The sequence below is a fragment of the Narcine bancroftii genome, chromosome 13, assembly GCF_036971445.1.
Source record: "Narcine bancroftii isolate sNarBan1 chromosome 13, sNarBan1.hap1, whole genome shotgun sequence".
Lineage (NCBI taxonomy): Eukaryota > Metazoa > Chordata > Chondrichthyes > Torpediniformes > Narcinidae > Narcine > Narcine bancroftii.
The window spans coordinates 43,502,066-43,514,873 of NC_091481.1; the positions used below are offsets into that span (position 1 = coordinate 43,502,066).

At 43.0% G+C, this 12,808-nt stretch overlaps 1 protein-coding gene across 1 annotated transcript in view; it reads right to left on the minus strand.

The window, feature by feature from the left end:
* The window catches only part of cfap54 (cilia and flagella associated protein 54), a 1,315,566-nt gene that overhangs the window by 452,855 nt on the left and 849,903 nt on the right, over positions 1–12,808 (minus strand). Inside the window, exons 15-16 of the mRNA XM_069909968.1 lie at positions 7,195–7,345; positions 6,086–6,177 (exon numbers count right to left, since the gene is read on the minus strand). Of these exons, the coding sequence (XP_069766069.1) occupies positions 6,086–6,177; positions 7,195–7,345 (243 nt within the window). The remainder of the gene's footprint in view (positions 1–6,085; positions 6,178–7,194; positions 7,346–12,808) is intronic.

Consider the following 12,808-nt stretch of genomic DNA (forward strand, 5'->3'; position numbering starts at 1 on the left):
GACCCAACCCACCTCTCCTCCCACACAAGGTGACCAGGAGACCCAAGGAGTCCAAGGCACTCCACCAGGATCCCCAGACACCCGGACCACTTAATTCTGTAAATTTGTAAATAACTGTATATTTTTAAACCATTTTTTTCTGAACCCATGTTCTCAGTCTTCATTCACAGACCCTAAATTCTACAGGAAGGGGTGAATGCAGTGAACTGAGATTCACTGGTAGTGTGTTGTGCTGATGGCTGGCCCCGCCTCCCAACTCCACCCCCATCTGCTCACATATAACCCTGGTTTCCTGACTAAACCCAGAACCCTTCTGAAGACTACTGTGAAACCTTACCCATAGTTATAAGCTAATAAAAGCATTTGTTCTCCTTCCAGTCATGAGAGCTTTTCTGCACGCTACAATTGGTGAGGCCAAATTTGGAATATTGTGTGCAATTCTGGGTGCTTAACTGCAGGAAGGATATCAATAAGATTGAAAGAGTGGAGAGAAGATTTATTAGGATGTTGCCGGGTCTTCTGGAGTTGAGTTACAGTAATAGATTAAACGTTAGGACTTTATTATTTGGAGTGAAGAAGAATGAGGGTAAAATTGAGAAATTTACAAGATTATGAGAGGTATAGACAGAGTGGATGCGAGTCAGCTTTTTCCACAGATTGGGGGAGATAAATGTGAGGGGTCATAGTTAAAGCTCAAAGGGGAAAGGTTTAAGGAGGCAGGGTGCGAGACGTCTCGGATAGGGTTCAGAGTATCCTGGGGGGGGAAGGTGAACGGCCAGAAGTCCTGATACACGTGGGTACAAATGACGTGGATAAGATGAAGGAGGAGAACCTGAAAAGGGACTACCGTGAGCTCGGAAGGAGGTTAAGAAGCAGAACCTCCAGGATTGTAATCTCGGGGCTGCTACCTGTGCTGTACGTGGGTGGGGGCAAAAATAATAAAATCAGGAGGTTAAATGTGTGGCTGGAGGAATGGTGCAGAGTGCAGGGATTCAGGTTCATTGGCCATTGGGATCTCTTCTGGGGAAGGCAAGATCTCTACAGGAGGGATGGTTTACACCTGAATGCAATGGGGGCCAATATACTGGCAGTTAGGTTTAAAAATGCTGTCAGATTTGATTTAAACTAATTTGGCAGGGGGAAGGGAACAGGACTGATAGGGAAGCAGATAGGAGAGTGAATATAGGGGTGTTTCCGTTAGACGGTGAAACAATAAGGAAAAAGGGAACTAAAAAGAATAGGAGAGTAGGGCCTTTATGAGCAAAGGTGGAGGGAGAAAGAAAGGAGATATGGTATCAAGGTATTGTGTATGAATGCACGGAGTGTAAGGAATAAAATGGATGAGCTTGAGGCACAAATGGCAATGGGAGGTTATGATATTGTCAGAGTAACGGAGACATGGCTGCGGGAAGGGCAGGATTGGGAAATAAATGTTCCAGGGTACACGTCCTATAGAAAAGACAGAAAGTTAGGAAGAGGAGGTGGGGTAGCTCTGTTGGTAAGAAATGAAATTCAGGCGTTTGAAAGGAAAGACATTGAAACAGGAGGGGTAGAGTCTGTTTGGATAGAATTAAGAAATTGTAAAGGCATGAGGACCATAATGAGGGTCATTTACAGGCCTCCGAAAAGTAGCTTAGATATCAGTAGAAGTATAAATCAGGAATTAAGAGTGGCATGTCAAAGTGGTAGCAATACAGTAGTTAACATGAAGGTGGACTGGGATAATCAGACGGGGGTAGAAGCACAAGAGACTGAGTTTATTGAATGTCTACGAGATACTTTCTTGGAGCAGCTAGTGGAGGAACCTACCAGGGGGAAGTCGATTCTGGACTTGGTGCTGTGCAGTGACGCAGAGTTAATAAGTGACCTCGATGTAGGGGAGCCATTAGGGAATAGTGACCATGGTATGGTTGCTTTTGAGCTGCAATTAGAAAGGGAAAAAGAAAGGAAGTCGGAAGCATCTGTACTGCAGTTAAATAAAGGGGATTATGCAGCTATGAGGGAGGAGCTAGCCAAAATAAAATGGAAAGATACACTAGCTGGGAGGACACCTGGGCAAAAATGGCAGGTATTTTTGAACATTTTTCACAGGTTTCAGGGCAAATTTATTCCAAAGTGGAGGAAAGGCTCTAGGAGATGCAAATGGCAGCCGTGGCTAACTAATGAAATCAAGTGTAATATCAAATCCAAAGGGAGTAAGTATAGGATAGCGAAGCGGAGTGGGAAGTTAGAGGATTGGGAAACCTTCAAAGAGCATCAGAGGGTAACTAAGAAAGTCATAAGAGAGGGGAAAATTAAGTACGAGAGGAAATTAGCAAATAATATAATGGAGGATAGCAAAAGCTTTTTTAAATATGTGAAGAGGAAGAAATTGGTTCGGTCCAAAATTGGTCCATTAAGAATGGAAAAGGGTGAAATTATTACCGGAAACAAGGAGATGGCTGAGGAATTTAACAAATACTTTGCAACTGTCTTCACCAAGGAGGATATAGGTTATGGTCAGTTAGGGGGTAATGGTCATGCGGTGTCAAGAGACTTGGGGAACTTTCCTGGGGAAGTAGGGGATCTAATGGATATCCAGATCCAGAAACAGGAGGTTGTGAGTAAATTGTTGGGACTGAGGGCTGATAAATCCCCAGGGCCTGATGGGCTGGATCCCAGGGTGCTTAAAGAAGTTGCTATGGAAATTGTGGAAGCACTGGTCGACATTTTCCAAAGTTCCATAGATTCGGGGGGGGGTCCCTGAGGATTGGAGAGGGAGGGAGGGAGAAAATGGGAAATTATAGACCGGTCAGCCTGACGTCGGTGATGGGAGAGATATTGGAGTCTATCATAAAAGGAGTAATAGCAGAACACAGGCAGAAATAATAGTATAAGGGCTAGTCAGCATGGATTCCTTAAGGGTAAGTCATGCTTGACTAACCTTCTGGAATTTTTCGAGGATGTGACAAAGAGGGTGGACTTGGGAGAGCCTGTGGATGTGGTGTATTTGGACTTCCAGAGGTCTTTGATAAGGTACCGCACGGGAGACTAGTGGGCAAGATCAGGGAGCATGGTATTGGAGGTAAGGTGCTGACATGGATAGGAAATTGGTTAAGAAATAGGAAACAAAGGGTTGGGGTAAGCGGGTTTTTTTCAGGATGGCAGGATGTGACGAGTGGAGTGCCGCAGGGATCGGTATTGGGTCCTCAGTTGTTTGTAATTTATGTAAATGATTTGGATGAGGGGATTATTGATAATTTGAGCAAATTTGCAGATGACACGAAACTGGGTGGCGGTGTGGGGTGTGAGGAGGATGTCAGGAAAATGCAGAGGGACTTTGACAGGTTGGGGGAGTGGGCTGCTGAATGGAAGATGACGTTCAATGTAAGCAAATGTAAGGTTATCCATTTTGGGGGCAATAATAGGAAAGCTGAGTATTATTTAAATGGAGACAAGCTAGGGAGTGGAGACGAGGACTAGAGGGCATAGTTTAAGAATACAGGGTAGGCCCTTTAGGACGGAGATGAGAAAACATTTTTTTACACCCAGAGAAGTGTGAATCTGTGGAATGCTCTGCCACAGAGGATGGTAGAGGCAGATTCGCTGATTATGTTCAAAAGAGAGTTAGATAAGTCTCTAGTGGGCAAAGGAGTTAAGGGTTATGGGGATAAGGCTGGAAAGGGGTACTGATGGTAGTGATCAGCCATGATCTGTAAAATGGCAGTGCTGGCTCGACGGGCCGAAGGGCCTACTTCAGCTCCTATTGTCTATTGTCTATTGTCTATTCACTCAGAAAGTGAGTGTGGAACGAGCTGCCATCTGATGTGGTGAATGTAGGCTCAATTTTGTGTTTTTAGAATAAATTGGATAGATACATGGATGGGAAATGTCTGGAGGGTTATGGAATAGGAGAAGGTTAATAGCAAGAGGATGGTCAGCATAGACTGGAGGGGCTGAATGCCCTGTTTTCTGTTCTGTAGGGTTCTATAGTTCAAGAACTTTAATCTCTCCCTAATAGTATGTCTACTATCATTCCTGTGCCAAAGAAAACAAGATAACATGGGGATACACAGGAGACTACAGATGCTGGAATCTGAAGATAAACATGTTCTGCTGGAGGAACTCAGTAGGTTGAGCAACAGTGATGAGAAAAAGAATGGCCAGTGTTTTGAGCCAAAACTCCTCATCAAGACTCATAACATGCCTTAATGATTCTTAATGCCCAGTGGCTCAATACCCCTCATCATGAAGGCTAGTTATGGCTCACATTAAGGAAGACTTCAATCCAGTGCAAATTGCTTACACAGGTCCATGCCAGATCCAATCTCCCTGGCCCTCTGCTTAACCCTGGAACACCAGGATAACTCCAAGCAGGAGAGTCAGTGGAAGTTGTTCACTTGCATTTTCAGGCCATTGCCAAGGTGCTGAGCACAAGCTAGCTGAACAAGATAGGAACCCGCAGTATTACAAGAAAGATACTAGCATAGGTAGAAGATTGGCTGACTGACAGAAGGCAAAGAGTGGGAATAAGGGGGCCTTTTGTGGCTCATTGCTGGTGACTACTGATGTTTCACAGAGGTCTGCTGTTTTTTCACATGATGTGATTAGACGGAATTGCCAAGTTTGCATATTATAAGAAGATAATGTTGAGGAAGCAAAGTGTCTGCAGAGGAACTTGGACAGGTGGGGAGAATGGACAAAGAAGTGGGTGATGAAATGCAGCACAGGGAAGTGAAATTTCGTAGAAGGAATAAAAATGAAGACTCTTTACTAAATGGGGAGATAATTCAGAAAGCAAAGGTCCAAAGGAACTTTGGAGTTTGAGTGGAGGATTCCCTAAAGGTTAACTTGCAGCTTGAATCAGGAGTCCACGCTGCTGAAGATCCAGCTGCGCTGGGTGGGTCACATCTCCAGAATGGAGGACCATCGCCTTCCCAAGATCGTGTTATATGGCGAGCTCTCCACTGGCCACCGTGACAGAGGTGCACCAAAGAAAAGGTACAAGGACTGCCTAAAGAAATCTCTTGGTGCCTGCCACATTGACCACCGCCAGTGGGCTGATATCGCCTCAAACCGTGTATCTTGGCGCCTCACAGTTTGGCGGGCAGCAACCTCCTTTGAAGAAGACCGCAGAGCCCACCTCACTGACAAAAGGCAAAGGAGGAAAAACCCAACACCCAACCCCAACCAACCAATTTTCCCCTGCAACCACTGCAACCGTGTCTGCCTGTCCCGCATTGGACTTGTCAGCCACAAACGAGCCTGCAGCTGACGTGGACATTTACCCCCTCCATAAATCTTCGTCCGCGAAGCCAAGCCAAAGAACTTGCAGCTTGAATCAGGAGTATTCATTTCAGGATATCAAGGTGATCATATTTGGAGTACTATAAGCAGTTTTTGACCCTAAGTCTAAGGTTGGCATAGGACAGGGTCCAAAAGAGGTTTACAAAAATTATCTCGGGGATGAATGTGAAAATATGAGGCCTGACCTCACCAGAGTTCAGAAGGATGAGGGGATCTCACTGAAACCAACTTAATATTGAAAGAGTTAGATCGAATGGATGTGGAGAAGATGTTTCCGGTCGTGGGAGAGTCTCGGTCCAGAAGGCATAGCCTCAAAATAAAAGGACATTGCTTTTGAATAGAGGACAAATTTCTTAAACCAGTGGATGGTTTACATTTGATGGCTGTGGAGACAAAGACAGGGTAATATTTAAAGCAGAGGTTTTTTATGAGTACGGGTGTCAAAAGAAACAGGGAGAAGGGGGATGAGAGAACAAGAACATCAGCCATGATTTGAATGGCAGAGCAGACTCGATGGGCCAAATGGCTAAATTCTGCTCCTTTACCTTACAATTAGAGCACCTATGTCTGATTATTGTTGATTGAACATTGTTCTGCCTTCAACACCATTATCCAAAATAAATTTATCTCCAAACTCCTGAACCTAGACCTTTCTGCAACTGGATCCTAGATATCCTGACCTGTAGACCACAGTCATCAAAGAATGATAGGCTATAGGATTGGCAATGACTCAGAATGAATGCTATCTGGTTGGAAGATAGAATATTTAATTCTCTTTGCAATTGATCATGCAACTCACCATTAATAAATTAGTTGGACGGCAGTATTCTGTTTGATTTGATCTTGAAGTTTGCGTGGATGTTGCTGTATCATTTCTATTTGCAAGTAGATCTGTTGGAATTGATAATTATATGTTCAAGTTACAGAAATGCATGTTTTTTCCTTGTAATTTACAGTAAAACAAGAAAATCTGCAGATGTTGAGATTGAAGGCATTACACAATAGTGCAGCAAGTCGTGCAGCATTCTCAGAAAGTAAAAGATATCCAACATTTCAGGCCTGAGCCCTTCTCAAGAAGCAGGAGAAACAGGTGGAAGGTCCTTGCTGTTGAAGCAGGCAGAGCGAAGATGCTCAGCAAAATGATCTCCCAATCTGCGTCCAGACTCCCTGACGTAGAGGAGGTCACAGCAGGAGCTCCAGATGTAGTGGTTAGCTCAATGCTATTACAGCGCCAGCAATCTGGGTTCATATCTGGCCCTGTATGTAAGGATTCTGTACATTCTCCCCGTGTCTGTGAGTAATTCCTCCGGGTGTTCCGATTTCTTCTCACCCGGAGATTGTAGGTTAGTTGATATATTTGAGGGGCACAACCCTATGGGCCAGAAGAGTCTGTTACTGTAATGTATGTTTAAATTTATATTTTAAATGACCCCCTACAGATTTTCAAGTGAAGTGTTCCTTCCCTTGAAAGGACTATATGGGGCATCAAATCATGGTGAGGGAGGAGGTGTAAGTGCAGGTGCAACACTTCTTATGGTCAAAGGGGTAGGTACCAAGGGGACAATTAGTGGGAAGGGATGAGTGGATGAGAGGTTTCCAGAGGAACTCTACAGAAGGCAGAGAGAGGAGAGGGGAAGACTGTCTGGTGGTGGGATAATGTTGTTTGTGGCAGAAATTCCAGTTATATGGAATCTGAAAGGTGGTGGGATGGGAGGTGAAGTCAAGCTCATGATTACACAGCTATTTGACAGACTTGCCTAATCTTATATATAAAATACAAAAAACACGAGGCTAGAAAAAAAAAGTGATCTCATGAAGGTGCAAAAAGCAAAGTTCCAAATGTAAAACACTTGCCATGATATTTATGAAGTGATTTTTCATTTTGTGTCTCATGATAACTAACAATACCTGACTTGTTCTTGGAATTTAGACTTGAATCAGCCAGATTTTCAAGAATCCCTGCTGAGTACAGTACAATATCCACCATCAGTACAGGGTCAATGTGCCCGATATTACTCCAATGAGCCACTTCTTGAAGAATTACCAGGATGCGGATCCACTGAAAACAAACAAAAATAAATACATGAATATCATTAGAATGAATAGTCAAATGACCACCTTAATAATGTCAACACAAGATGAGTACACAAAAGAGATGTTTTTTTTAATCTTCATTATGCAAGGATTATTGTTAGTGTTCTCAGAATTCTTGCATGGGAAAATACTTGGAATGTTTACCATGTGGACTATGCGTTTTAGATATCAAAGGCTGGAATACATTCATCCATATGTTAAATTTCAATCTCGGCTGGAGCACTGAAGCCCAAATGTGTTCCTACATTAAAAAGAAAAAGGTTGACAGAGAAATCAAGCTACCTGAAGTTGTGGTGTTCAAAAGAGTCCAGAAGACTGCAATGTGCCCATTCGGAAGATGAAGTGTTGTTCCTCAAGCTTGTTATTGGGTGTTATTACAATAATGAGGTGTTCTGAGTTGATGCATTTTAGGTAAGGGCATATACTATGAATGGTAAGATCCAAGGGAGTATTGAGGAACAGAGGAATCTCAAAGTGTAAGTCCAAAGATCCTTGAAGGTGGCAAATGGGATACTAGCCTTCATTAGTCAAGGCATTGAATATAAGAGCAGAAAGATCAAGCTCCAACTCTTTCAACACTGGTCAGACATCAGTGCAGTTCTGATTACCACATCTTAGGAAGGATGGGGTAGTTCTGGAGAAGGTGCAGAGAAGATTAGCCAGCATGTGGCCAGGGATAGAGTGTATCTGTTATAAAGAGAGACTGGAGAGTTGAGTTTTGTTCTTTTGAAGTGGAGAAAGATAAGAAGGGACATGATTGAGATGTATAAAATGATGAGTACAACAGGACAGACTGAAGAAAACTTTTCCTCATTTCATAGGTGATTGACTTTAGCCCTTTTCCCATTGGCATCCCAGTTAATTGGTTGTACTGTGTCCTGGGATAGAAAGCCATTTGGTTCTCTTTTCACCCTTAACCAGGACACTGACTGCTTTTCCACTGAACACAACTCATCCCCAGGGATCGGAGTCTACCTTCGAATGGAATGGAATGGATGGAAGTTGTCCTTTATCCACTGGTTTAATCAGCACGCTGGCATCAGAATATGCCAGGGATATGAGAGGGGTGGAGGCCATCAATCCCCGATGTGATTTGATGTCATTTGATGCTGGCGTACTGATTGTTTTTCTTTTCCACTGGACCCTTAACTGGTTAATTTCCCATTAATTCCTGGAACAAGGTGCCAGTGGAAAAGGGGCTATTGATTGAGGGTAAGTGGTAAGAAATATAGAGGAGATCTGAGGTGGACCTTTTTTACCTAGAGTGGCGAGTACCTGGAATGTACTGCCAAAAAGTGTGGTGGAAGCAAAGTTGCTGTCAGCATTTAAGAAGTGTTGGATGAGCACTTGTATTGCTCAGGCATCGAAGGCTCCAGGCCAGTTGATGGAAAATGGATTAATCAGGATGGGTGTCCAATGGTTGGCATGGATATGGTGGGCTGCATGCCCTGCTACCTTGCTATATTACTCAGTACAGGAAGTCACAGATTGACAGGTCAGAGTGGGAGGAGGATAGAGAATTAAAGCAGCAGCTCAGAGTCACTTCTACGGTCTGAACCCAGGTGTATTCTTTACTGCAACCTTCAGAGAGATTCCACCACAAGACCTAACTTTCTCTTCCCACCTGTCAGCATTTAGCAGTGACCATTCCCTTCATGACTCCCTGATCCACTCCCATTTTCATCAACCCCACTTTCCAGTACACTCCATTGATTTTCATGTGTGCTTTGCTTGATCCACAAGTAATACACTGAGAAAGAGAACAGTCTGTTCTGAACATTCAGCAGTAGAAGACTGAAAAGCAAGCTGAGTATGAGTAATTTAACACCTGTGCTGAAAATTTGGAGTGCGATGTTCAAACACAAGTACAAGACAACTTGGATGCATCCAAGGTCAAAACACTGGCACCTCTTTGATGACGTCATCGTATGCCAGCATGACCTTCAAGATGTTACCATCACCCAGGCCAGGCGAGGAGCTGAGTGTTGACAGATCACAGGCTGGTTCGGTTGCTACACATAGCTCCTTTGCATCGTAAGCAATGAAAGGTTGTCAAAGTGCCATTCAACATCGGCAGACTGCAAGATCCAGATCAAGTCAAATGCTTTCAAAATGTACTTTAATGAAAAACTCTCCAGCAATTCACCGCTCATGGGAACCTGTTCTGAAAAGAGAACATAGTTCAAAGACGTCGTCACGCAGACTGCAACAACTATACTCGGAATGAAAACCCGAGAGCATCAAGATTGGTTTGATGAAAACAACAAGACCATTTTAGCAGCCTTTCAAGCCAAGAACTGGCAGAATGACCTATCATCTGTCTCAAAGAAAGGTAAGTTTAACATCTGCAGTCCAAAGTACAGATAGAACTGTGAGAAATGAGGGTCAAGTGGTGGAACATCATGCAGACGCATGGCCATCAGTTTTTCAGCAACCATAAGATCAGTTTCTGGTCCTTCTCAATCAGGATCCTCCCCCTTTGCTGTCATCTGATGGGTTGAGCCTGATCAAAGACCAGGAATGACTGAAAAACCACTGGGCTGAACACTTAACCAACCACTCAATGGGCCGTCCACATTTGATCCTGATGTCTTATAGCAGATCCCTCAGCAGCCAGTTCTGGATGACCGAGACTTTTTTGCTCATCTGCAAGAATTCTATTTGCCCTCATTAGAACTACATCCTTCCAAAACTTGCTTACCTAAATCCTAAATTGTAGACATTGCCTCATATTCCACCATCTCTTCTGGCAACACATTCCAGATACCAACAATACACTTTGTTAAAAAATGTTTCTTTTATAACAATAAAGAAACTTGGGTTCTTTTTAAAACAACTAGATTTATTAACTAAACAACCACCTCTAAGGACATACACATGCCAGACCTCATGTGGAAGCATCCATCTTGAATCGACCCAAGATGCAACAGCGTACCCCAGATATCACACATTCTGTCTCCAACTCCTCCTGATGGTATCACCACAGCCCCTTTCCTTGAGATGTTTAATCAAACATGACACGTTAATATAGTATCCTTTCAATTTAAAGTTCAACACAAATGTAACATGAACATCAGCAACACAAACTTTTAAGTGTGCAGTTCTTTTTCTTCTGTCAGGTGCTTTGACAACTTGCATGGACCTTCTTAACACGGGTGCTTGTGAAAGCTCTGCACATACTTGTGTCAGCTCTGCTGGTCCATACTGACTAGCATGGGTGGTAGTTCCTCTGTTTCTGTGGAGGCTGAATCGTCTGCATTTGTCTGTTCCTGCAATATCTCTTTGCATTTTCAGCAGATTCCTTTGATTCTTCCTCAGTATTTGACCCTCCTCTGTTCTGACAGCTTAGGATCTTGGATTTACTTCTCCCAGAACAGTAGCTTTTTTGTCCCAAATATTGGTATGTTTGAGTCTCACTGTTCAAGCTTCTCGCTGACTTGTCATAGTTTGCCTTTTTTCACCCTTGCAGTCACTTTTTTGTCCATTTGCCATCTCAGTTCTTGTTTGGGTCTACAGAGTAGTGAAGTGTGTTGCGAAGTCTACGTCCCCTCAGCAGGTGACCTGCCATGTTCAAGTGGGGAAATTCTGTAACTCAATAAAGTTCGATACGGATCTGAGCCAATGTCTAGTGTTTTCTTGAGCAACTGTTGAACTATGTGAACTCCTTTCTCTGCTTTACCATTTGACTGGGGATGCAGAGGACTTGAAGTCACATGTCAGAAATCATACTCTTCTGCAAAGTTCTGGAATTCTCTACAACTGTAGCATGGTCCATTGTCACTGAAGACAATTTGAGGAATTCTGTGTCTTGCTAAGATCAATTTCATATATTGGATCACAAGTGCTAAAAAGCAGCGTAATCTCCAGATAGTTCAATAGATAATCAATAACTAGTGAGTAATTATTTCCATCCATGTGGAACAGATCAGTACCAACTTTCTGTCATGGTTCTGCTGGTATGTCAGTTATTATCATGGGTTCCTTTCTCTGTTTGCGTGATGCTTCAAACAGGTCTCACAGCTTGAAACCTTCCTGTCAGTGTCAGCGTTTATCCCTGGCCAATAAACAGCAGTTCTGGCCCTCCTCTTGAATTTTTCAATTCCAAGGTGCCCCTCAATCACCCATTTCAGCATCTTGTCTCAGTGACTGAGGAATGCCAATTCTGCTCTGTCTCAGTAGAAGCTCATTGACAACATTTAGCTCAATTCTGATGTTGTCGTATGGTTGACGTTCACCTCTAGGTCATTCTTCATTCAGGTTCTTGATGACCTTCTGTACAACTGTGTCCTTTTATGTTTCAGCTGTGATCTGCTTGGATTTCATGTCAGATACAGGAAGAGATTCAGTGATCAGATTCACGTGGAGATTCACATCTGATTCTGTGGAACTCTCATTGTGTGCTTCACTCTGCATCGTTACCCTGGATAACACATCAGCTAACATAAAAGTTTCCCTGGTGTGTTCACCAATTCAAAATCATAACATTGTAGCTTCATCATCAGTCTTTGGATTCTCAGCAACATTTCACTGAGATATTTTTTGATTGTTGTGGTCTCCCATAAATGTTGGTAAACCATACACATAACTGTAGAATTTCTCAAGTCCATAGACCAGGCCTAGACACTCCTTCTCGATCTGTGCATATCGACATTCAGAGATTGTCATTATCCTTGATGCATATGCTACTGGCCTCCAATTTTCTCCTATAGCCTGAAGTAGATCAGCACCTATTCCAATTTTTGAATTGTCTGTGGATATTTTCATCTTTCTGGATGTGTCAAAGAACGTCAAAAGTACTGGTTCTGTAGTTAGAATGGTCTTCAGTTATCTCTGTTCTTCCTCGTGGTTGTTTGCCTTTTTGAATTTACATTTGTCCTATAACATCTTCCTTAGGTACATTGTTTTGGAAGACAGGTTTGAATTCACCAATGAAATTGATCATTCCCAGCACTCTCCATACATCTTTTTTGTCACTGGGTCTGGGCATCTCTAAAATTGCCCTCACCTTGCTCTTGTCAGGCTCCACATCTGCCTCTGACAGTTTATCTCCCAGAAAGGTGATTTCCTTCATACCAAACTGACATTTACCTTAGTTTAACTTTAATCCATTCTTCTGGATGTGTTGTAGCACTTTGATGAGCCTTGCGTTGTGTTGTTCCTGTGTGGATCCCCAAAAGATCACATTATCCATGTACACACGTACCCCATTAATGCCTTCTATGATGTGCTCCATTGTCCTGTGGAACACTTCCAGATCTGAGGAAATTCTGAAAGGTATTCTCAGACAGGAATATCAGCCAAACAGTGTATTAAATGTATCATCATGCAGTTTTATTTGCCAGAAGCCCTGGGATGCATTCAATTTAGTGAAAAACTTTGCACCAGCCATCTCACTTGTAATTTCATCCCTGGTTGGAATCTGATAATG